Source organism: Leucopleurus acutus, assembly GCF_964270905.1.
Source record: "Leucopleurus acutus genome assembly, chromosome: 8".
NCBI classification, from domain to species: domain Eukaryota; kingdom Metazoa; phylum Chordata; class Mammalia; order Artiodactyla; family Delphinidae; genus Leucopleurus; species Leucopleurus acutus.
Window position 1 is genome coordinate 9130093 of NC_139151.1, and position 26471 is coordinate 9156563.

The 26471-nt window shown below is 37.6% G+C and overlaps 1 protein-coding gene across 1 annotated transcript; it reads right to left on the reverse strand.

Annotated features, from left to right (window-relative positions):
- Window positions 1–1368: 1368 nt before the first annotated feature.
- CHEK1 (checkpoint kinase 1) lies at window positions 1369–26200 on the reverse strand. Its single transcript, XM_082845398.1, has 13 exons — window positions 26151–26200; window positions 25529–25613; window positions 23755–23978; window positions 22496–22560; window positions 22334–22403; window positions 18356–18544; window positions 17587–17691; window positions 14863–14958; window positions 10322–10430; window positions 9959–10136; window positions 9456–9587; window positions 2937–3038; window positions 1369–1708 (listed from the first exon to the last, which is right to left on the reverse strand). The coding sequence occupies exons 2-13, from the start codon at window positions 25591–25593 to the stop codon at window positions 1613–1615; spliced, it is 1431 nt and encodes a 476-aa protein (XP_082701524.1). The 5' UTR covers window positions 25594–25613; window positions 26151–26200; the 3' UTR covers window positions 1369–1612.
- Window positions 26201–26471: the final 271 nt, after the last annotated feature.

Genomic DNA, 26471 nt, shown 5'->3' on the forward strand with positions numbered 1-26471 from the left:
GAATTAAATAGGAGTTGCTGAATTGAATACAAAATATGAAAACCGTGTCAAGGATGATTCTAGAGTTTTGGCTTAAGAAAACTAGGGAGTGAATATAACGTTTACTGAGATGGGGGAAGCTAGGGAGGAATAGGTTGGAGGACAGGGATCAAAAGTTGTTTTTGTTCATGAGATGACTATTAGTCAAGGGGAAATTTCAGGTAGGCTGTGGCTATAGAAGTCTGGAGCTCAGGGGATAGGTCAGAGACAACTTTGTTTTTGAGTTACTAATGGCTGGCTGACAATTCTCAGGAACAAAATGTCTTTCGTATTTGAGGAGGTACTGGCTCAATTCTTAGGAGCCACCTGTAAGTTCAATCGCATGCCTCCTATGGGTATACTGCAGTAATACCATTTACCAGGATATACTACATATGATAAACTCTATAAAATTTCATGTCCTTGGCTTCCTTTTTTTTTTTTTTTTTGCCACATCACACGGCATGTGGGATCCTAGTTCCCTGACCAGGGATCAAACCCGTGTCCCCTGCAGTGGAAGTGTGGAGTCCTAACCACTGGACCACCAGGGAATTCCCTGTTCTTGGCTTCAGACTAAGATAATTGATTAAGTTTTATAAATTACCAAGAAAAGAGAATACTGGGTCCCAATCTAACATTCAAAAATTAATATAAATTTCATTGAAAGAACAAGGTCTTACTAAAACTAATAGGTAAAAAAAAGCCAGGAATCAGATCTATGTCCATTATAGCTTCCTTACATCCCCTGCGCCTTCTTTCATGCCTTATCACCTAGAAGCTTAGTCACCAATAAGTTCACAGAGTTAGCTATTCATTTTCAAAACAGAATTTATTTCTGTAATAAAGAATTAAAATATAGCTGTGAAAGTAGAAAATAATATAGAAAAATATTTAAAATGTGCAACAGTAATTTTGAGTAAAGGTAGTTAAGCACTAGAGGTTATGCTCAACTTCTACTTGAAAGACCAATCATATATATTATTACCTACACCAGAAAAAACATACCTACTTGCAATTTTAATTAATAATTATAATTCAAAAACAGGTTTACACACCTGGTCAGGCCCTTTTAAAAATATAATATAAATCTTGGGGATATATTTTTTGAAGCTGGCTTCACTTCACAGACAGATAAATCTACTGTCCCAAAATCACAAGGTTGTTTTTACTAATTCATCCATGTAATCAAGCCAAAGTGGAGGAAATATGTACTTTTTGGATGAAACCTAATGTTTTGGTAAAAATGGAACAAGAGTATCATTTTTCATTATGTTGGTATAAAAGCTGGTAAGCTCATGTATCCCCAGAGCTTGGTTTCCACCAGGTGGGTCTCAAATTCAGACACTAAATGCAGATGAAGAAATATCTAGTGAATTCTATCTATCCCTTCCCCAAAGTTTTACTTACAATTAAGATATAGGTATTATTTGTATGAAGAACATACAAAAAGAATTGGAAACTGTTTGGCTAGAGGGAAGACAACTCTTCAGGGACTACTGTTTGCAGTTTGCAGAACAGGATAATCTTCTCTAGGAAGAATAATGTCCACATAGCAGCACTATATTCACCAGGAATCCCAGAGCCAGTGGATCTATCATGTAGCAGGAAGCCAAACCTTCTGGCTGCTCACAACATCACTCAGCTTCCCTTTAATCTTCAGGAAGTGTCTCTTGAATTCCAATCCATCACCCTATATTAGGAATAATATCCAAAACTAATGTCAAAAAAACAAGAAAAAGAGACTATGCCATAAAATCAAACTTTCTTTAGGGGTAAGTAGAGACAAACATCCATGGATATGTCCAGATACAGTTATCTTCCGGTCCTCTTATGAATACAAAATATCTTGGTAGAAGAAATGGCTACCTAAATAATTCTGACTTGACTTTGGGCCCATCACTGCTCCCACCACCCTGGGCCCAGAGAGCAGAAACAATGGCATCCTGTCCATTTCAAGGGTTGGTATCTCTGTACCTATGTCATTGTTTTTCATAGGTGTTTATAAACTAAATAAATAAGCTACACAACTATGCTTTAAGTCCTGCCACAACAGAGCCAGTGATTCAGTTATGAGAAGGGTTTCTCTACACTAGGATCTTAATTTAATTCCATACCAAGCATCTGGACAATAGCACTGCAGCAAATCTCCAACGTAAAGAATGTGACCAACTCCTCCAACCTCATTTAGAGCCACATACAATCTTTCGGTAAACAGAGAATATGCTCTTTTGGTCTTATATGTCAAAGGCTTTAAAACTGTAACCTCAGAACCAATAATTTCTAAAGAAAGAATCAGAAATGTGAACAAAACTCCATGTATATGAGTATTAATCATAGAGTAGCTTGTAACAAACAGATAAACGTTCATTAATTATAATGTACAAACATTTGGACAAATCATAATTTTTATGAAAAAATATTAAATACAAATTCAATAAGAAAAAGCTTAGAATGCTACAAAATATTAAGGGTAATTATTTTAAGGACAAAAATAATTTAGGACTATTTTTATTTTTTTATTTGTTATTTATTTACACATTCTACAAAAAACAAAAACTTTTATAATAAGGAAAATGTCATTTGAAAAAACTGTTTTAGAATAGCTAATGACAAGAACAAATGTTCATAATATTAAATTTAAAAAACCAGTTACCATATATTTATAAATATAATGCCATTAAAAAAAAATCTACACATAAGAGTAATTCCATAGAGGATATATTATAAGTAATAGTAAGGTTATTGTAATACAATATCAAAAATAAATCTGTATTCTCTTTGGATGACAAAATTAAAGTTGATTCTTATCTTCTTTATACTTTTTTGTGTTTTTAAAATTTCTAAAATGAACATGTAATACTTCTTTAAAAATAGCAAAACAAAGTTTTTTCTTTTAAAAAGTGTTCTATTCTACATACCTTAGAAAGCCGGAAGTCGACCAAGATCTTCTCATCCATTTCTACCAAATTCACTTTGAAAATAAGTTTATTGTTTCTTCTATCAGTTGTTGATACAGTAACCTAAGACAATGAAAATAAGGTCAAACCAGATGTGTGGGCAGAAAATACTCTAAATAAAAACTATAATCTTAGTTCAGTGATACTACTGGGATAAAAATTTGAGAGACGCTTTTATAACAGGAGCTGTGCCAGCTGAAAATCCCACTCCTTCTAGGACTTTCCTCTCCCAATGGGTATGTGTGTGTCCAACCAGACCGACCTGTAAACAGGACGCAGCTCCGTTATCGGGGATTGAGTCTATGTGAACTCTTAGCAACAAAATAAATTTAGTATGTTACCAAGATACAACCAAAAGAGGAAACAATTGAAGAAAATAAAAACGAGGGACTTCCCTGGTGGTCCAGTGGTTAAAACTCCATGCTTCCAATGCAGGGGGTGTGGGTTTGTTCCCTGGTCGGGGAACTAAGATCCCATGTGCCATGCAGCATGGCCAAAAAATGAAAAAAAAAAGAGAGAGAGAGAGAGAGAGAGAGAGAGAGAATAAAAGCAGACTGAGAGGAAAAACAAGATTATTAAAACATAAAGAAAAAGAGAGGCCAGATTTGTGGGTAAAAAGCTATAGTGGCAATCAGAAGATGGTGAAGGTCTTAAGAGGCCTTTCAACTTCCACTTTCAGTGTTTTAGAAGCTCAGGCTAGAAGAGTGACATGGAAAGAAAGGCCAGGCCAACAGCCAGCACCAAGACCCCAAATGTGGATGAGGCTGGCCTGGACCACAGAAAAGCCGTCAACTCCAGCTGGATGAATGAGCCCAAGCAAGATCAGCAGGTTTGCCTAGTTGAGCCCAGCACAAATTACAACAACATTTTTAATAATTCTCACCTCAAGAAATGACTATTAAAGAAACACAGGTGTACCACAACGGTGCAACACTGGAACAACATTATGTTCTGGGAAAACACAAGACACTCAGCACATCTGAAGTAGGTTATTAAACTTCAAAAACAAAGAAAATTTTCCAAAGATTCAGGCAGAAAGAATTAATTGAGGAGTAATGTTGGTAAAAATGGGAGATTAGGAAAATTCAAAAGCCCATTAACTCCACAAAAGCAATGAAAAATCTGGCAAAAACTGTCAGAATCAACTTTTTCAGAACACTGAAAACTAACGAAAAGCTTGCAGCAACACAGGGGCACTCATACAAAACAGACGAGCTTTCTCACGTTGTAACCACCTTATTCCCAACTCCCACTCCTCAGCTCAGTAGTAGCCTTGAAAATAACCATCCACATTCCAGGTCCAGGTACAAATGCAAGAATAAACCTCATTCATAAACTGTCTTAAGCTGTTCTACCTTCCTGGAAGACCTGCTCAACACACTTGTCTTTATTTTGCCTGCCTAACTACACAGGACTTGTGTTAAAGTTGCCACCTGGGGAGCATCTGTCAAAAGTACCTACAGGCAAATGCTTTAACCCTTGCTTACTGGGGTAATGCAGAACAGTTGGGACAAACAGATTACCTAAAAAGGCTGAAAGGAAAGGTTTAGGAGTGAGATGTTTTTGAGGGATAAGAGTTCTGAAAATCTCTCACATATTCCTGGGACTGTAAAGCCTATACTTATGCCCAGGGCACTGCACATGCTCAAGAAAGGTCTGAGAAGGCTCTAAGCTCTGCCTCTGGCTGACCATGAGGCACCACACAAGCAGGAAGTGAAGGCTAACGCAGAGCTGTAAACTGCCTGGCTGGGTATTGACGGCATGCCCCAATACGCACATAGAACCCCTCTGCAAAAACTAGCTTTTGGTTCCAGGAATTTAATGTTTAATCATTACCTGACCATTGAGCTAACAGAACAAAGATTTCAGAGATCACACACAACAAAGAAGACAGACACTATAATATTTGATCAGAAATGTCACTAAACAATTAAAAACTACATCAATTGTCAATGATAACAAACCCTGGGAAGAGGGGAAAATCTATTTCCAGGGTTGTCACATTATAATATTCAAAATGTCCAGTTTTCAATAAAAAAGGATAAAGCATACAGAAAAATGAGAAAATATGGCCCCCACACAGGAAAAAAGAAGTCAGTAGAGAATGTTCCTAAAGAACAGAAAGAAGAATGAAGAAAAATGAACAGAGTCTAAGAGACCTGTGGGACATCATCAAGTGTATCAGAATATGCACAATGTGAGTCCCAGAGAGAGAGGAGAGAATGGGGCAGAATGAAGATTTGAAAAAATAATGGCCAAAAACTTCCCAAATTTGATGAAAAACAATCCCATCCAGGAAGCTGAATGAACTTCAACTAGGATAAAATGAAAGAGATCCACACCAAGATACATCATATTCAAACTGTTGAAAGACAGTGACGAGAGAATCTTGAAAGCAGCAAGAGAAAGTGACACATCATGCGCAGAGACCCTCAATAATATTAACAGCTGATTTCTCATCAGAAACCACGGAAGCCAGAAGGCAGTGGAATGACACAAAGAGCTAAAAGGAAAAAACTGTCAAGAAGTCCATATCTGGCAAAACTATCCATCATAAATGAAGAAATGAAGACATTCATAATTAAAATTTGATAGAGTTTGAAACTACCAGACCTGCCCAAAAAAGAAAGAGTAGGTAGGGGCTTCCCTGGTGGCTCAGTGGTTGAGAGTCCACCTGCCGATGCAGGGGACATGGGTTCGTGCCCCAGTCCTGGAAGATCCCACATGCCGTGGAGCGGCTAGGCCTGTGAGCCATGGCCACTAAGGCTACGCATCAGGAGCCAGGGCTCCGCAACAGGAGACGCCACAACAGTGAGAGGCCCGCGTACTACAAAAAAAAAAAAAAAAAAAGAAAGACTAACGGAAGTCCTTCAGGCTGAAATGAAAGAATGCTAGATAGCAACTCAAATCCACATGGAGAAATAAAAAATATTGGTAAAGGTAATTTATATAGGTAAATACAAATAACAATAATAATCAATTTTGTTGTTTGTAACATCTATTTTTTCCCTACCTGATTTAAAAAGACAGCCACATAAAGCAATAATTATAAATCCATGTTGTTGAGTACACAATGCAAACTATAATCAAAACAGAACTAAAGTGGTACACTAACATCAAACAAAAGACTGTAACAAAAATTTTTGCAAGAGACAAATAAGGACATTATATAATGTTAAGATGATCAAGAAGATATAGCAATTATAATCATATATTTATCTAGAATCCAAACTCCAAAATTTATGAGGCAAAAACTAACAGGGTTAAAGTAAGAAATAGAATTCAGCAATAACAGCTGGAGAGTACAACATTCCACCCTCAATAATGGATACAAAAATTAGACAAAGATAAACAAAGAAATAGGGCTTTCCTGGTGGTGCAGTGGTTAAGAATCTGCCTGCCAATGCAGGGGACATGAGTTCAAGCCCTGGTCTGGGAAGATCCCACATGCCACGGAGCAACTAAGCCCATGCGCCACAACTACTGAACCTGCGCTCTAGAGCCTGTGAGCCACAACTACTGAACCCACATGCCACAACTACTAAAGTCCACATGCCTAGAGCCCGTGCTCCACAAAAGAGAAGCCACCACAATGAGAATCCTGTGTACCTCAACAAAGAGCAGCCCCCACTCGCCACAGCTGGGGAAAGCCTGCGCACAGCAACGAAGACCCAACACAGCCAAAAATAAATTAATTAAAAAAAAAATTAAAAAAAAAAGAAAAACAAAGAAATAAAAGACATGAACAACACTATAATGCAACTAGACCTAACAAATATGCCTAGAACACCTCACCCAACAACAGAATCTACATTCTTCTCAATCACACCTGGAACATTCTCCAGTATAGACCATATGTTAGGCAACAAAACAAGTCTCAATAAATTTTAGATAATTAAAATAATACTAAATATCTTCTCTGACCACAATGGAATGCAATTAGAAACCAACAACAGAAAGGATTTTGAAAAATTCACAAATATGTGGAAATGAAACAGCATACCTAAATAATCAAAAAGGAAATCACAAGGGAAATTAGAAAATACTTTGATATGAAAAAAACTGAAAACTCAAAATATCAAAACTTATGGGAAGCAGCAAAAGCAGTGCCCAGAGATACATTTATACCTATAAGATCTTACACTAAAAAAGAATGATATCCAATCAACAACTTAGCCTTCCACCTTAAAAACTAGGAAAAAAAAAAGAGCAAGGTAAATCCAAAAGAAGGAAATGATAAACAGTAAGGAGAAGAGAGAGATAAATTGGCAAACCTTTAGCAGACTAACCAAAAAAAAAAGAAAAAAAAAGATTCAAATTACTAAAATCAGGAATAAAAGGATGTTACTACAAACTTTACAGAATCTAAAAGGACTATAATACTACAAAAAATGGTATGCCAACAAATTGGATAACCAAGATGAAATGGACAAACTCCTAGAAACACACAAACTCCCACAAATGACTCAAGAGGAAATAGATCTATAACAAGTGAAGACATTGAGTCAGCAATCAAAAAATTTCCAACAAAGGAAAGCCCAGGACCAGATAGCTTCACTGGGAATTCTACCAAACTTTTGAAGAATTAATATCAATACTTCTTAAACTCTTCAAAAAATAGAAGAGAAGGGAATACTTCCTAACTTGTGCTACGAGGTCAGTATTACCCTGATACCAAAGCCAGACATCACAAGAAAACTACAGATCAAATCCTTTATGAACACAAAAAAAATTTTCAACAAATACTAGCAAACTGAATCTATCGAACACACTAAAAGAATTATGCACCACGATCAAGTGGGATTTATCTCAGGAATGCAAGATGGCTCAAAATACAAAAATCAGGGCTTCCCTGGTGGCACAGTGGTTGAGAGTCCGCCTGCCGATGCAGGGGACACGGGTTCGTGCCCCAGTCCGGGAAGATCCCACATGCTGCGGAGCGGCTGGGCGCGTGAGCCATGGTCCCTGAGCCTGTGCGTCCAGGGTCTGTGCTCCACAGTGGGAGAGCCCACAACAGTGAGAGGCCCGCGTACCAAAAAGAAAAAACAAAAAAAACACAAAAATCAATTAATGTAATATACCTTATTAACAAAGGAGAAAAGTTTAGCCAAAAAGTAGATACATCCCAGATGTCCATCAATGGATAAATGGATAAACAAAATGTAGTCTATCCACACGATGGACTATCATTCACCCATTGAAAGGAATAAAGTATTAATAAATGGTACAACATGAATTAACCTTGAAAATATTATGTTGAGTAAAAGAAGACAAACACAAAGGGTCACATACTATACAATTCCATTTATATGAAATGTCCAGAATAGACAGTTCACAGAAAGTATATTAGTGGTTGCCAGGGAGGAAGGTATGAGGAATGACTGCCAATTGGTATGGAGTTCATTTGGGGGGCAGTGGAAGGTTCTAGATTTAAATGGTGATAGTTGCATAATCTTGTGAATATACTTAAAACTACTAAATTGTACCCTTTAAAATGGTTAAAGTGATAATTTTTATAGCATATGAGTTTTATCTCAATAAATCTACCTAAAAAAAAAAAGAGTGTATTATCTATACAAATGAGAGGAAAATCAGGCTGGCCTCAGATTTCTGCACAATCATATTTTTCCCTAACTTTTAATTTTGAAAGCTTATAAATCTACAGAGAAACTGGAAGAATTGTGCAATAAATAACCACAAACCCTTTATTGGTCTTATCAACCTAGATAGCATGTTTACTTTTCTTTTTTTATGTGATTGTCTTTTTTTTTTAGCTTTTAAACTAAGTTATCAACGGCACACACTTCACTATGTGCCTCCTGCAAAGACATTCTCCTACAAACCACAATATTATCATCACACCAAAAATCTGACACTGATTCAAAAACATTATCTAATATAAAACCCATATTCAAATTTCCCCAACTGTTCCAATAACATCCTTTACAGCTTTTTTTCTTTAAATCCACGATCTAGTGAAAGATCATGCATTGCATTATTTATCAGGCCTCTTTGGTCTCCTTTAATACAAAATATTCCTCTTTTTGTTTTTCATGATATTAAGATTTGTGAAAAGTCTAAAGACAGGTTAGAATGTCAATGTTATAAAAATGCTACAATAACATAAACAACAAAAATTGGTAGATGGGAGCAGGGAGATGGAGGAAATATGGGATTGTTCATGGATCCATCTTTCATAGAAGGGAGTTGATTGTTAACTGTTACAATTTAAGTATAGTACATAGTTTTAAAGAAAATGACTTGAGTCTCTCAGTGTCTTTAATAACCTTAAAGAAGTCTTTTAAGAAATATTATTTCTTAAGATAAAGAACATTTTACTTAAATTTCTTCAGTTTCAACTGTTTCTTTTTCAAATTAAACTAATTATATTTTTAAAATATACTGACAATGATAGTTTTTTATTCAAATATGTAAATTTTTCTTCAGGAAAAAAATATAACGAAAATCAATGAAACATACCTGATTCATACAACTTTTCTTCCACTGATAGCCCAATTTCTCACAAGTCTCTTTCAGACATTGGTAAGATTTGTCAGCATCCAATTTGGTAAAAAATCGTGTCATTCTTTTGACCAGGCGTTGCCAGGGGTTCTACATGTCAAACAGAGGAAAGCTGAATAAATCACCAGATTTATCACCAAAAGCAGTCATATCATAGCTATTTGGTCTGAAAATTTTTTTCTCTGACTTAAGATTCTTATACATCAGAGTCTCCCCTAGGAATTCCCTGTTGGTCCAGTGGTTAGGACCCTGCGCTTCCACTGCAGGGGGCATGGGTTTTATCCCTGGTCAGGGAACTAAGATCCCATGTGCCATGATGTGGCCAAAAAAACAAACAAAAAACAAAAAAATCTGTATCAAGTTTTAATATTATATTTCTTAGATTTATATATTAAAAGAAAAAAAAGACTTTAAGACAATAAAAAATAAAGGGCTGCCATTATTTATTTGAAAAACTTTACCTGTGAGGATCCTGGGGTGCCGAGCAACTGACTGTTCAGAAGCATATGATCAGGACATGTGGGCTGGGAAAAACTGATCCCTTGTACCAGTTTATCAATGTATGAAGGGCTGGTGTCCCATAAGGAAAGACCTGTCCGTGGTTCTGGCTGAGAAGTGGAGTACTTCACATTTTCTTCACTGCAGTATTAAGATATGGAGAAAAGTATATCTTTAAATAAAATTCATCAGGCCTTTCTTATATCACATTACCATTCTCACACTGAAAAACATATTCATCATACGAAAACAATATATACTTGTATTATTTTTCATGGGGACTATTATATCCAACAACTACTTGATTTTTTATTAATCAGTCTTACCTAGAAGCACTGTTTACTGGAGAGAAGTCCAAATTCGACTGAATATGCTTAGAGAATCCGCCAGGAGACTCTGATACACCACCTGAAGTGACTCGGGGCCTCTTTGCCCCTAAAAAAGAAAACATAAATACAAACGCTTTCAAGTTTTCTATGCAGATATTTTTCAATTAACCCAGCTGACAACTTGAAGAAGTAAAACCATATCTAAATTCATTTATTTAACACAAAATACTTATACGACAAATAGTGGCTCTTCCTACATGATTTTATGAGAAACGTGGTCGTTAGGAACTTAGTAGGACTCACTTGCCAAATTGTATAAACTACACATTTCATAAATCCTGACCTCTAAGTATGTTCCAAGTGCAGGCCATAATTTTAATGGTACCATTTATAGTAACAGAATAATGTTCGATGAAGACTGAGAGACCCAGCTAAGGCATCAAAAATTTTTAAAATAAAAAATAATTTGTGATGATGACAATGAACATTATGAATCTGCTCTACCCAATCTTCTTTGCTCCTCTAGAAAAGCTTTACCTAAAATAATCATTATATAGAATATGATGCTACTATAAATTCATGGCTACTACCCTCAGCTGGATCCTCAACCTGGACAGTTAGTCCTACGTTTCTCTAGTCAGTTTCCTCTCCTTTTCCACAATGATTCTTTCAAAACTTCTATACTCCTGTCAGATTAACCAAGACCACCCTCCAGGACCTCATTACTTAGCATATGATACCATCTCCCATTTCACAAAGAAAATAAAGTCACTGGAAACTCCCTCAACTTGCCACTACCAAATCTGCTAACTTACTTGCATTCCTACCCATCCTCTCCCCTTCCATCCTCCCATCAAATGTCCATCCCTCTACTTGTAGTTGAGCCCATACCCTCCTTTCTCCTCAGGGACATTGATGCTCTTTTATTCCCTCCCTCTTAGACTTTGAGCCTCTTCCTCTCAACTGGATCTACCCCCAAACCATTTAAACATGCTTAAGTTTAACCAACCTTTTTATTTATTAATCCATTCATTCAAATATTTTATTAAGCCTACTATGTTATCAGGCAGTAAGATGGGAGAAATGGCATGTTGTTATGCTGATAAGAAAGATCCAGTAAAGAGGGAAGAGTTAATAATGAAGCAGAAACAGAGAAGAATTGCTAGACTGAATAAGCAAAAGAGAACTGCATCTAGTGCTCAAGAGAAAGGGCTGGTTTATATCTGGAGCAATTTAGCCAGAGCAACAGGAGAAAGCAGAGTATACGAGCACAGAGGCAGTTAATCAGGTGGGTAGAGATGGTGGTAGGAGTTTGTGGGAATTCCTTTGTTATTGCTTCTGTTTCCCAGCGAAATAGGAAGTATTGTCACCAACTGAGAGTGAGGATGGAGAAGTTGAAGAGAAAATGAAAGGTATAAAAATGTGATTTAGGAGAGTAGCATTGTGAAAGAAGTGGGGAAATGCATTATGATTGCCTGGAAGGATTAAGGGCCCACTTGAGATCAGTGATCTTGAATTTAAAGCAGACAGTGCTGCATATTTTTCTCCAGCTGCAATCAGCTGTGGAGGTATAAGTGTAGAGTGGGTATAAAACAGGATTAAACTTAGGTTAGGTAGACTTGCTCAGTAAGTATGATGAAGAGAGAATGGGCAATGGACTTCCCTGGTGGCACAGTGGTTAAGAATCCATCTGCCAATGCAGGGGACACGGGTTCAAGCCCTGGTCTGGGAAGATCCCACATGCTGCAAAGCAACTAAGCCCGTGAGCCACAACTATTGAACTCTGTGCTCTAGAGCCCGCGAGCCACAACTGCTGAGCCCACGTACCACAACTCCTGAAGCCCATGTGCCTAGAGCCCATGCTCCGCAACAAGAGAAGCCACCACAAGGAGAAGCCTGCGCACCTCAATGAAGAGTAGCCTCCACTCGCTGCAACTAGAGAAAGCCCGTGCGCAGCAACAAAGACCCAACACAGCCAAAAATAAGTCAATAAAATAAATAATTTTTTTTTTAAAGTGAGAATGGGCAAGGAAGTTGAAGATAAATGTAAAGAAGTCATTACAGGGCTTCCCTGGTGGCGCAGTGGTTGAGAGTCCGCCTGCCGATGCAGGGGACACGGGTTCATGCCCCGGTCCGGGAAGATTCCACATGCCGCAGAGCGGCTGGGCCCGTGAGCCATGGCCGCTGAGCCTGTGCATCCGGAGCCTGTGCTCTGCAACGGGAGAGGCCCGCGTAAAGCAAAAAAAAAAAAAAAAAAACACACACACACACAAAAAAAGAAGTCATTACAGTGACTAACCTTGGGATTTAAAATAGTGAGGATGGAACTTGGGACCGAGAAGGGGGCAGATAAAAGATAGTGAAAAGGTAGAATTGATGGACTGCAAGTCCAGGTGGGATCAAAGTGTTGCTGGAGTCAGGGTACTAGAGGGAGGAAACCAGAAAAAAATATACTGGTGGTCCAAGCAGGATGCTTGAAGACAAGATCGCTAGAGGAGAGAAAGTCAAGGAAATGTGAGGTGATGACAGTGGAAGGACCATCTAAATGAATATTTAAATTACCAAGAACCATGACAAAAATTATGTCAAGAGCTGTGTTGGAGAGAGTGAAAATGTGGCAGGAATTTTAATTTGAGGTTCAGAAGGTGATTATTACGAGGGAATAGTGGGTGGTAGAGTCTGATAATAGGATTCAAAATGACGGGCAGAGGAATATGAAGAAAGAACAAGGAGGATGCCTGCTCCACTCCCAGATCAAGGGTATGAGGGTGCAGGAAAGAAAACACCTACCACCTGAGAAGATGCAATGTCATGAGAAGAAGCAATGTCCTCAGGGGAGAGCTGGATTTCAATTAGAATAAGGTGAAAGGTAAAAGAAACATTCAGGGAAGAGTTAAAAATTCCTCATTCATCTCTAGCTATTGTTCTCTCTCAGCCAAACTTCTTTACTGAGCTGTCTACACTCTGCTTAACTCTCTTTTACACTAGAATCCCTGTACAATAGAGTTTATTCTTTTTTTTTTTTTTTTTTTTTTTTTTTTTGCGGTACGCGGGCCTCTCACTGTTGTGGCCTCTCCCATTGCGGAGCACAGGCTCTGGACGCGCGTGGCATCTTCCCAGACTGGGGCACGAACCTGTGTCCCCTGCATTGGCAGGCGGACTCTCAACCACTGCGCCACCAGAGAAGCCCTAGAGTTTATTCTTAACTCTCCACCAAAACTGTTCCTGCCAAGATCATGAATAACTGCCGTATCATGGAATCCACAGGACAGATTTACTCCACATTCTTCTGATGTCCCATCTCTCTGGCTACTTTTCTGTTTCTCTGGCCTCTGCCCATCACTTAAACACTGGCATTCCTTAAAATTTCACATACTCAATTTAATTTACTACCACAGTTTAAATCACCATCTATTTACAGAAAGCACCTAAATCGACATCTCCAGCTTAGCCCTGTTTCCTGAGTTACACACATGCATGCACACAAGCACACGCACACACACACACACACACTCCTATGAGACAGTTTTACTTAACTTCTCAAATTCAAATAAAATGTCCAAAATCGAATAAAATTTCCCTGCAAATCTGTTTTTCCTTTTGAGTTACATCCAAGTAAATGGTTTCACCATTTACACAGCTGTTCAAACCAGAAAGGAGACATACTTTGACTACTCACTCTCCTTCATTTTCCACATATAAACAATCACCAGTATTATCAACTCTAGTTCTTAAATTTCTCTGGAATCAACTTCTTCTTTCCAATCCCACTATCACTAACCTAGTCCAGCCTACCATCTTCTCACATCTAGGATCAAAAACAGTGAAAAAAAGTAGCTAGAAAGATCTTTCAAAACCAAATACATAAGCATGTCATTTCCTTGCTTAAAGTCTCTCAAAAGGTTTTCCCAACAGCCTTCGGTTAAAGCCCAAGATCCTTAACGTGGCTTACAAGGTCTTCCACGGTTTGGCTGCTATCTACTTCTCCAACCTCATCTCAAACCTCTCTCTCTCTCTCTCCCTTCTCCATTCACTTACTTTCTCAGCAAACATTTACTGAATGCCTGTGATGGACCACACACTATGCTAAGCACAGGTGATGCAATGATGAACAAGCCAGACATGGTCCATGCCATACTGGCCTTCTCTCCAGTTCCTCAAATGCACCACTTTCTAACCTCCAAGACATCCCAGATGCCGCCTCCATGTTCAGAATCTGCCACTCATCTTGCTACTACTCTTCTGGCTAGCTCCCCTTTAATCTTCAAATCTTAGATTTAACGTGATTTCCTCAGCAAGATAAGTGTTCTTTGTCACTTAAGACTTGGTCAAATTCTTAGCTGTAGTACCCTGACTTTCCACTTTATAATTATTAATGAGCTTAAAATTATTTTTTCTATTTCTGGTTTTTGTACTAGACATTATAATCTTCATGAGGACAGAGACCACAGCTCTTTTGTGTTGTTGACTTATACTGACTTTACAAGTACCTTTTTTTCACAGAAAAAAAAAATACTTGTATTTTAAGGATATATTACCTTTCTTGAGTGGTTTGTTGTACCATCTATCTTTTTTGATGTCTGGGATGGTAATCCTTACTGATGGATTCTCAACTAGGATTTTATGCAGCAGAGCTGAAAACAAAACATTAAGACAAAATTTATAAAAGACTGAAATAGATTAGAAAAGCCTACAGCTTGTGGTGTAGAACACACATCCTCTATTGCTTTCCTTATGTCCAAATATTATTTCTGGGGAAGAGAAAGAATAAAGCTACTGAATTTTTGCTTTAATTTCATGCATTCTTTGCTACTGTCTATATTTCTGAATATTCTTCCCAGAGCTGACTCTCAGTTATTTGCAAATAAATAGAACAAGAGCTAGGTGGAAATGTTTCTCTTCACTTGGTATTTATACAAAGATAGCAAAAAAAAACCCCTTTTATCCATTTTCAATACCAAACTTCACTGTTCCAATATGTCATATTAAGTCCTCATTCACACAATTTTACAAGGGAAATTTACTTTCCAATAACTTTTTAAAAAATATTTATTTATTTGGCTGCGCTGGGTCTTAGTTGCGACACATGGGATCTTTGCTGCTGCACACGGGATCTTCACTGCTGCATGCGGGATCTTTAGTTGCGGCATGTGAACTCTTAGTTGCAGCATGCATGTGGGATCTAGTTCCCTGACCAGCGATCGAACCCAGGCCCCCTGCATTGTAAGCACAGAGTCTTAGCCACTGGACCACCAGGGAAGTCCCTCCAATAACTTTTTAAGAGACAGTAATAAAAGCAACCATCATCCTAAGGTACCTTAATTATATTGATAAAGAATTCATTCATCTCCCAACACCAAAATAATTTTCTAATGGACTGAAGATTTAAATGAAAAAAATAAAGCCTTAAAAACATAAATGAAAACATAGGTAATTTTTTTCTAATGCTGAGGGTAGAAAAGACCTTTCCAAACATGATGATATAGTCAGAAACCACAAAGGACAGGTACTAGATTCAAATAAATAAAAATATAAAACTTCTGGGGACTTCCCTCGTGGTCCAGTGGGTAAGACTCCATGCTCCAACACAGGGAACCCAGGTTTGATCTCCGGTCAGGGAACGAGATCCGCATGCATGCCACAACTAAGAGTTCACATGCTGCAACTAAGAAGCCCACATGCCGCAACTAAGACCCAGTGCAGCCTAAATAAGTAAGTAAATAAATAAATAACTACTTAAAAAAAAAAGTTAAGTTTAAAAAATATATGTAAAACTTCTGCATGTCAAAATAGCATAAACAAAATAAAAATACATGACAAATTGTCAAAAATATTTGTAACGAATGCAAAGATCTAATGACATTAATATGTTTTTCAAAAACCTCATATAAAGTAAAAAGAAAACCTCCTACCAAAAATGAGCAAACTAGACACGTTCACAAAAACAGACTAAAAGCTAATAAATATACAATGAATATACAACTTCATTGGTACTAAATTTAAAATAAAAATAAAAAACAGAGGGGCTTCCCTGGTGGTGCAGTGGTTGAGAGTCCGCCTGCCGATGCAGGGGACACAGGTTCGTGCCCCGGTCTGGGAAGATCCCACATGCCGCGGAGTGGCTGGGCCCGTGAGCCATGGCCGCTGAACCTGCGCGTCCGGAGCCTGTGCTCCACAACGGGAGAGGCCACAACAGTGAGAGGCCCGCGTACCGCAAAAAAAAAAAAAACAGAATACAGTTCTTATAATGTAGGCCTATTAGATTAGTCAAAAAAAAAAAGTTTAAGGGACTTCCTTGGCAGTCCAGTGGTTAAGACTCCGCGCTCTTCCACTGCAGGGGGCACGGGTTCCATCCCTGGTCAGGGAACTAAGATCCCTCATCCCGCACAGCATGGCCAAAAAAAAAAAGTTTAAATGTAAACTAGTTAGACTGTGATGAAATGGTACAAACTTCCCGGAAAACAATTTGGCAAAGTAAATAATAATAATTAAAAACTGTATACATCTTTGACCCTGCAATTCCACTTCTGGGGTTTTACTTTAATTAAATAATTTAAAGGTATGTGCAAAGATTAAGTTATATGGATGATCATCATATCTCTTTCACAGCAGTGAAAAATTAGAAAAAATCCTGAATCTCTAAAAAGGTGAACTGGATAAGTATAGTAAGCCATGTCCATATAGCAGAATACCATCACAGTCTTTAAAAACAGTGATGTAGACCTACAATTATAGTCATGAAAAAATGTTCACAAAGCATTAACACACAAAAAAATACTGGTTACAAAATAACATGTATAGTGGGATGTCATTTTTTGTGAAAACACACATACTTATAAATAATATACATATATAACAAACACATAGTTTTTACTACAAAATATAGAAGCACATATCAAAACATTAAAAGAAGCTATTCCATGGGAGGGAGGGAGACGCAAGAGGGAAGAGATATGGGAACATATGTATATGTATAACTGATTCACTTTGTTATAAAGCAGAAACTAACACACCATTGTAAAGCAATTATACTCCAATAAAGATGTTAAAAAAAATAATAAAGAAGCTCTGAGTGCTGGGATTATAGGGTTGGATTTTACAATTTTTTAATTTATTATTCTTCTACTTCATCTATAAAGATCATGGATTATTTACATAATGATTTAAAAGTTAAAAAGAAAAAGAATGTAAGAAAAAATTCAAATACCACTAGGCTTCATTATCCAAGAAATCAGTACTTTACATCAAAATAACCCAGTTACCTAGAGGAGCAGAATCGATTTTTTTCCAAGGGTTGAGGTATGTTTTTTTTTCTTTCCAATCACAATATTCCTGACAACTATCACTAGGCTGGTCCCATGGCAATTCTGAAAAAGAAACAAGTCCCAGTTTTCTGAGTGTTCAAATAATTATACAATTTTAAGGGAAAATAATCAATGACACAAATCTAGTAAAAGTTTCCTCCAAATTAATTCAATATGGTTTCCAAACTAAGAATGCCAACTCTAAGAAATTTTAGAGGCACTTCTAAGATAGATAGTCCACTTCCTGCCTTACTCTTTTCCAAAAGTATTCACATGAATTTTAAAAGAGAGAGCTACTGTGATATTTCATTTAATAGCTATACATACTTCATTTTTAAAAACCTTTGGGATTAAAAGTTCCAAATTAGTTATAAATAAGTTAATATTAAAATACTATTACATAAATATGGATCCCCTTGATTCATTTCATTTATTTTGGTATAAGAAACCTGGCTTTCCTAAGGACAGGAATTTTATCATGATTAAAAAACTCAAAGCTGCTGCATAGCACAGGGAGATCAGCTTTGTGACGACCTAGAGCGGTGGGATAGGGAGGGTGGGAGAAAGGCTCAAGAGGGAGAGGATATGGGGATATATGGATACATATAGCTGATTCACTTTGTTGTACAGCAGAAACATACACAACATTGCAAAGCAATTATAATACTCCAATAAAGATGAAAAAAAATTACGCAGAAAAATAAATAAATAAATTAAAAGCTCTTACCTCCAGCCAACATTGCAGTAAGTACTATTCCACAGGACCAAACATCAACTGGTTCTGCATGAAATTCTTTTCTCTTTAGAAGTTCTGGAGCAACATACGGTAAAGTACCACACATCTTGTTCAATAAACGCTCTCGATTATTATGCCGAAACACTGTCGCCAAACCAAAGTCAGAGATTTTGAGGTTATCTAAACCAAAGGAAAAGAGGATGGCACTGGATAAAAATGTTTTGTAAATAGATATACTTAAAGGAGTTGAGTTGTATTGGAAAACCACTGGTGTTATGACCAAAAAGAAATTTTAAAAAAGAAGAAATTAAAGACATTATCATATAGTTAAAACTAGAAAAAGGCCTCATGGCTTCTATTAACTTAAGACAAATATTGTCAATACACAAACAGTATGGACCAGATTAAAGAAAGATCCTGGAGTCAAAAGGGCCTTCTAGAAAAGAGCACTCCAGACTTAAACACTGAAAAGAGAGCCATGCCCTCATCGGGTTGTGCAGAGGGCAGGAGGGAGACATCAATAACATACTAGGCACAACTTTTCCAGCAGTGGACAAACCCAGCTGGCTGGACCGAAACTAAAGACCCACAAACCACCAGAACTTCTTGTCAAGGTGGCTAAGTTTAGAAAAGGAGGACGAACTCTGTACAGAAAACAAACCAGAAGAGCAAATTTCCACTCTAACTTCCCATCTTCAGCACACACAAGCTATCGGCAGATCTTTCACCTTAACTACACTTAGTGAATATCTACCGTAACTGAGTGACACTGTGCTAGCCATGTAGGTAGATAAATTACTGAAGACTAACAATAACAACTGCTGTCGAGGTTATGAAAATACAGAACATTACAAGATCTTACAGAAAGGGAATATAACCTAGTCTTCAGAGATAGGGGAGACTCCCCTATTATTAGGTATCAACTGGTAAAACTTTTTTAGAAAGCAATCTGGCAAAAGATGCCAAAATTTGAAATATTCCTGCTCTTTGAACTAGGAATTCCCACTTCTAGGACCATACCCACAAAAATACTTCCACAAATTCACAAACATAAGGATATCCATACCATGACAATACTGTTTGTAAATAACTTAAATGTCCATCAATAAAGAAATGATTAAATCTTATAGTACACATGTACAATGAGATTATGTAGGTAACAAAAAACAAACAAAAAAACACAAGGTATATCTATATGTACTGACATGGAATCAGGTATAAATGGAAAAAACGGCAAGTGCCGTAATAAATCTTCATTATGACATGACCTAATTTTTATATTGGCCTGTGCATTAATTTATAAAATAGTCATCACTGCCTTATATTTTTTTAAAGCTAGAAACAACTTAAATGTTCCAAAACAGGGGACTGATTCTTTAAAAATCAATTACATCCACCCAATATAATATGCAAGCCACTGATGTCTACTTCTATGACTCGGGAGGTGGCTACTGTAATTATCCTTTTAACAGCTATATATGACACAATCTTGACAAATCACTGAGATTAGGAGTTCCAAGTTACCTATAAGCAATAATCACTGAAAATACTAATGGATGACCACAATATTCCTTACAGTCTGTAGTTTCACTATGTCTGTGACATAATACTTACAGAACTGTATATAATAAATTTTAACTTGAGGAGTGTGGTTACTTCTGAGAAAAAGAAAGGGGCACACATTTGGAAGGAATACAGAGGAGGACTTCAACTATATTGATAATATTGTATTTCTTTTTTAAAAAATATTATTATTGAATAGAAACAAAAGATTATTTATATAATACGCAAGATATGAAAAATCATTATAATCAACATGCACTCACCTAACACCTAGTTTAAGTACACTCTATTTTCTTTGAAACCTCCTATAAATCCTTCCCTTTCCTAACTGCAATCCTTCCTTTCTAGAAGATTTTATGTAGCTTGAAACCTATTTAATAAAAAAAGGACTTAATTTGTATATGAGGAATGGGAAGAATTGATTATAATACCATCAAAGCTATTAGTATTCAAAAAGTAGTGGACATAGAATGAAAAATAGAAGCAGAGGGAAGTCTCCCAGCTTGTGCTCTCATTTCTTGGGATTCATCAACAGACCATTCTACAGTTCCTTTTCCCAATACACCAAATTTTTTGAATATCTAAAATTTTGCTACATACTTTATGGAACAACTTGCAGAAGGCTAAATAACCAAAGAATGGTCTTAAGTAGCTAGGTTAGTAGATGGGTTAATAAAAAGATACCTAAAAGATATTAACCAAAATATTAACACTGGTTATAAATGACTGGTGAATTTCTGGTGATATTTTACTTTCTTTTTTATACTTTTGATCTTATTTCATGATTACTTTTATCTTTATAAAGAGAAAAAAAACAGTATTTTTAGTTTGGGAACAAAGTTTTCACATTCCAGATATTACATACTCACATCTCCATTATTTATATAAGCTGGCTTAATTTATCCCCTTGTATGAAGGTCAATTATAGAGTTCAGAAAGAGGTAGAAGAAGGCTGATAAGAACATACACTGGTACTTATGATGGGGCATGATAATGCCAGAAACACTAAACCTCAGGGTTGGACAAGATGTGAAAATTACTTTGGTCCAACCAGCCAAGCAATGTTTAAATTCCCTTTACAATATCCCTGATAATTAATAATCCAGTGTTTGAATCTCCTGTTAAAAACCTACTACAGGGACTTCCCTGGTGGCGCAGTGATCAAGAATCCGCCCGCCAATGCAGAGGACATGGGTTTGATCCCTGGTCCGGGAAGATTCCACATGTTGCAGGGCAACTAAGCCCGTGCGCCACAATTACTGAACCTGAGCTCTAGAGCCCATGAGCCACAACTGCTGAGCCCACGTGCCACAACTACTGAAGCCCACGTGCCACAACTACTGAAGCCCACGTGCCTAGAGCCCATGCTCCGCAACAAGAGAAGCCACCGCAATGAGAAGCCCATGCACCACAACGAAGAGTAGCCCCTGCTCGCCGCAACCAGAGAAAGCCCATGCTCAGCAATGGAGACCCAACGCAGCCAAAAATAAATTAATTAAATTAAAAAAAAAAAAACCTACAACAAAGCAACCTATTAAGTTCTGGGGCAGATCCATTAATGAGGGTCATCTTTGTACTAATCCAAATTGCCTCCACATAGTTTTCACCCACATACTGTGAAGAACTGTATTTAACAATTAGCAAATTTCCCTTGAGTTCCTCAATTATGCCTTATTTTACATAGTTTCTAGCCCTTTCAGCATTCTGGTCACTCACCTATAAAAGTACTTCAGTAGTCTACATGCCTTTCACAGTACTGTCCCAAACACCTATTATTCCCGCCATGGCCTTCCGGAGAAGTGCTGGACTGCTGCCTTCCTCATTCTCACCTTATCACCTTAATTTTCCAATGATCAAATTACATGGGTGACTAATATGAAGTCTGCTGCCTAGTAAGTCTTTTTAAACCTTCTTTGCTGCCAAAGACATGCCATTAAACTGTACTTATTTCGTTAGTTTTTTTCAATCCAAATACTGAATTGAGTAACGATCCAGTATGTGTTAAATCTGACCCACCTCTCTGGTCTGCTAAATTCATTCATCTAATAAACATTGTTGAAAACCTACTATTTGCCAGGCACCATTCTAACACATTAAACAAAACAGACAAAAATCACTGCCTCATATGCAGTGGATATTTGTCACCTTTTTCGATTCTGATTCTATAAGCTAACACTAACACTATCCATCCCTCTCAGTTTTTATGACACCCATAAAATATAACTAAAAGCCCTGCATCTTTATCCAAGTCATAAATTAAAAAGAACAAATATGTCAAGGCTAAGGTCCAGGGTATTTCAATTTCATATTTTTTGCCCTGAAATTTTGGTAATGGAAAGCCTTGATCCTGCCTTTGTATGGCTGTACTAAAATGATTAGGTAGCAGCAACAAAATGCTAAACTTACCCCTTTCATCCAATAGGAGATTTTCTGGTTTAATATCCCTGTGAGTTATTCCAATACCATGCAGATAAACCTAAAAGAGAAGCAGAGGAAAGCATACCAGAATAGGGTAACTTACTTCACTAAGACTAATTTTAAGTAAAAGTTAGAGACAACTGTACCTACCACCCCTGCCATGAGTTGATGGAAGAACCTCTGAGCATCTTGTTCAGGCATGCCTATGTCTGGCTCTATAAGAATTAGTTATGAAAGTTAGTTCACCAGGTAAATATAATCAGTCATCAACCACACAGTCTCCTAATTCGAAAGTTAAACATTTGTGATTGTACTTTAGCAAAGAGAATCTAATGCTAACAATGAAAAGATTCTGAAGTCCACTAGTACATATAGTACTTAATAACTCACATTTCCCCATGTGTTAAGTGGCAAAAATAAATTAACATCACAGGAAAAGTACAGAGAAATAACAAACTATCACCCAAATCAAGAATGCAAGTCATACCTTGAAAGCCCCTACTTATACTAACCATGATTTATTTGGTATCTTTCAAATTCTCCCCTAATTTCTTCTAAATGCTATGCCAATATTTTTTCCACTCCTGAAATGTAATTGCCGAAGTGGAAGCCTACACAAATCTAAGTTGATTTCACTAAATACTTAGGAACAAATTTAAACTTCGTATAATTTCTCGCACTACTACAAAACCATGAATTCCTGTGAAGTTACTTCAGGAAATACAGTTTTATTAAAAAGGTTCTATTGTCAGTTATCTTTTTATATTTTTATCTCCCTCATTAACTTTTGATTTCTTTTATTCTCAACTTTGCTGAGATAGATACTGAAGATTCTAATAATCACTTTTTAACTGCTAATACAATAGCTCTAAATAATAAATTTAGATCCACAGAATATATTTTATGTACTTCTTACTGTTCTTTAATATCAAGACTTTGAATCTACACAGAAAATTTAAGCAGCAAGCACAGATTTTACTTAATATATATAAAGCAATCGTAGAAAATTCTCAATTTCACTTATGTAACAACTTGCTATTATTTTGGATCTGTAAATGTATGCAATGATTTCATGAGACTAGAATGTCTACAAAGAAAAAAAACTTTTTCTGCATATGCATACATCACACTTATGATTCTTCACCATGAGACCACAGTTTACCATTCTTAAACTCTACATAATAGCAATCCCACCCCAAATCACTTATACAACTTGGGAAAAAAGTTTCTTTGATGACTCTACATATGTATCCAGTGTTTACATAAGTTGCAAAAACAAGAAAATTTACTCCAATTTCACTATTGCATAAGCAAGTCTGAATGGACAATGAAGAAGCAGCAGTCCCAAGATTAAAAAACAAATTTAAAAACTTATTTAGCATAAGAATTATCTTCAATCTTTTCCATACCTATTCTATCAAAAAGTTCTCCCCCACTACAGTACTCCAGAAATAGATACTGGATATTGCCTTCTCTCCTGTGACCATAGAATTTCACTACATTCTCATGATTTAACATTTTATTGATACAAATCTCTTTCTTAATATTTTCTGGACAGTCTATGGCACGCTTCATGTCCACAATCTTCACTGCAACTGCTTCTTCAGTTCTTCTATTCACAGCAAGTTGAACTCTAAAAAGAAAAAGGAAGAGTTATAGTATTCCAGACATTTGAATTATATTTCTTTTAAAACTTCAAAAGGCTAAACATAACTCATCCAAAACTATTTTACCTTTACTAGTTTCTCCACCTGGGAGAAACCAAGGGAATGGTTTATGCCATGTTCTCAACAGATACTACTCCTTTCTGAAATGTGAAGTATGATAGCTAGTGTTCCAAAGAAGTCATTATGCTGTACATCCAAGTCATTTAATAAGTTCTTAATAAACTAAAATGGGATAATAGCAATTGTAGGCCACATCACTTATACACATGCTCTATTCATTTAACTTGTTTTTCTTCCACTTTTACTGAGCTATAGTTGACATAAAGCACTGAAACGATTATCACAAGTTTAGTGAACAACCATCATTTCATATAGATACAAAATTTTAAAAATCGAAAAAATACATATTTTCCCTTGTGATGAGAACTTAGTATTGACTCTTTTAACTTTCATATATAACATACAGCAGTGATAATTATATTTATCATGTTGTACATTACATCCTTAGTACTTATTTATCTTTTAACTGGAAGTTTGTACCTTTGGACCACCTTCATCCAACTTCCCCTCCCCTACACCCTGCTTTTCTGGTAACCACAAATCTGATCTCTTTTTCTATGAGTTTGTTTGTTTGTTTTTGAAGCATAATTGACCTACAACACTATGTTAGTTCCTGTTACAACATAGTGACTCGATATTTCTATACATTTCAAAATGACCACGATAAGTCTAGTTAGGATATGTCGCCTTACAAAGATATTACATAGTTCTTGGCTATACTCCCCACACTGTACATTTCATACCGGAGACTCATTTATTTTGCAACTGAAAGTTTGTACCACAGGTATTTCTCTCCTCCCCAGCACCATCCTCCCCTCTGGCAACTACCTGTTTGTTCTCTGTATCTAACTCTGTTTCTCTTTGTCGTTTGTTCATTTGTTTAGTTTTTTAGATTCACCCTATTAAGTGAAATCATGCAGTGTTTGTCTTTCTCTGTCTGACTTATTTAAACTTAGCATAATACCCTCTAGGTCCATCCATGATGTCCCAAACGGCAAGATTTCATTCTTGCTCTATTCATTTAATTGTAATAACATTACCTAGCATTTATTAATCCGATACTATATGTGTCTACAGTAACTGTTCTAAGTACTTGTGGGATATGCCATTTTACAGAGGCACACAAGGACATTAAGAAGCCTGCCTAAGAACACAAAACAATGACCAGCAACGTGACTCCAGAGTCTGTTCATTTGCTCATTTAACCACTATGTTTGAACCCCAGGAAGGAGTATGTGGGAGGAGAAACTGACTTCAGAAGTCTCCTCTAGCTCTTTAGGAAGAGAATGTTTTTGTTTTGTTTTGTTTTTAAAAGGAAGAAAACAAAATAACCCTTACAAAAGATTGTGTAGCTTCAGTTCCCCAAAGTTTTAGATTTCAAATGCAAAGATCTGTTCTCCAAAATAACCAACTTGTACTCAAAGTGTGAAGTCGGGGTAAAAGGACTCAAACTCACTCTCCATAGGCACCTTCTCCCAGGGTTTGCACCAAGTCCCAGTCTTCCACAAAGGGCACTGCCATGACTCCACTAAGTCCCGCGGCTGTAAAAGCAGGAACCCAGAAAAGACGGTGGCTGAGGACACGCTTCAATCATCTGTGAAGCCGCTGGGCTCCGCCTCTTGCCGTGATTCTTCAAGGTGAATCACAGCTCCTGGTTTCCCTTTACACCTCATCCATATTTTACCCAAGTCTTTAAAGCACAAGCAAGTATTCTAAACTCTGGCATTTCGTTGGTAACTCACAAGCCCCGTTCCCACGCAAAGCGAAGGCTGAAACGCCGCCTTCCAGGCGGCCGAGGAAACGTACCAGTGGCGCGGAGGAGTTGGGGGACCAGTGCTTTACGGTGGGGGACTGGGGAAGGGGGTGAGAGGTGAAGCGTCGGGCTAGAGTAAGGGGATGTGGGCTAGCAGAGGAGGAAATAATCGCTACGAGGACCGCAGCCGCTCCTCCCGACCCGCTCACTCCCAGTTCCCACCCACGCCCCGTCCCCAAGGCCAGGAGGAGCTCGGGGCGGAGCCAAACTGCCCCAAGAAGCGGAAGGAAGGGCTGGGTGACACGCGGACGGCTGGGGCCCAAACCTCGGGTGCTCTCGGCCGGCAGAGGAAGTCTTCTCTCCAGTCCCCGTACAACGGGGTCCGCCTGGCACCCCACTCCACCCTCCGAAACCGCCCCTCCGCAGGAGTCTCTCCGATCCTCTAGGCTCGGCGCTGAGAACTTTCTCTCGCTGTGCCCCTCCTAAATCATGTAGCCCCCGAACTCCGGCTCCAGGAACTTTTCCCCCTCTACCGGCCGCCCTTCCTCACCAGGCCGTCCTTTGCCCGCCACGACAGGAATCCAAATGCGGGGCTTTTCCCGCCAAAACTTGCTGGCGTCACAGTGTCGCAAACGCGCGCTCCCTT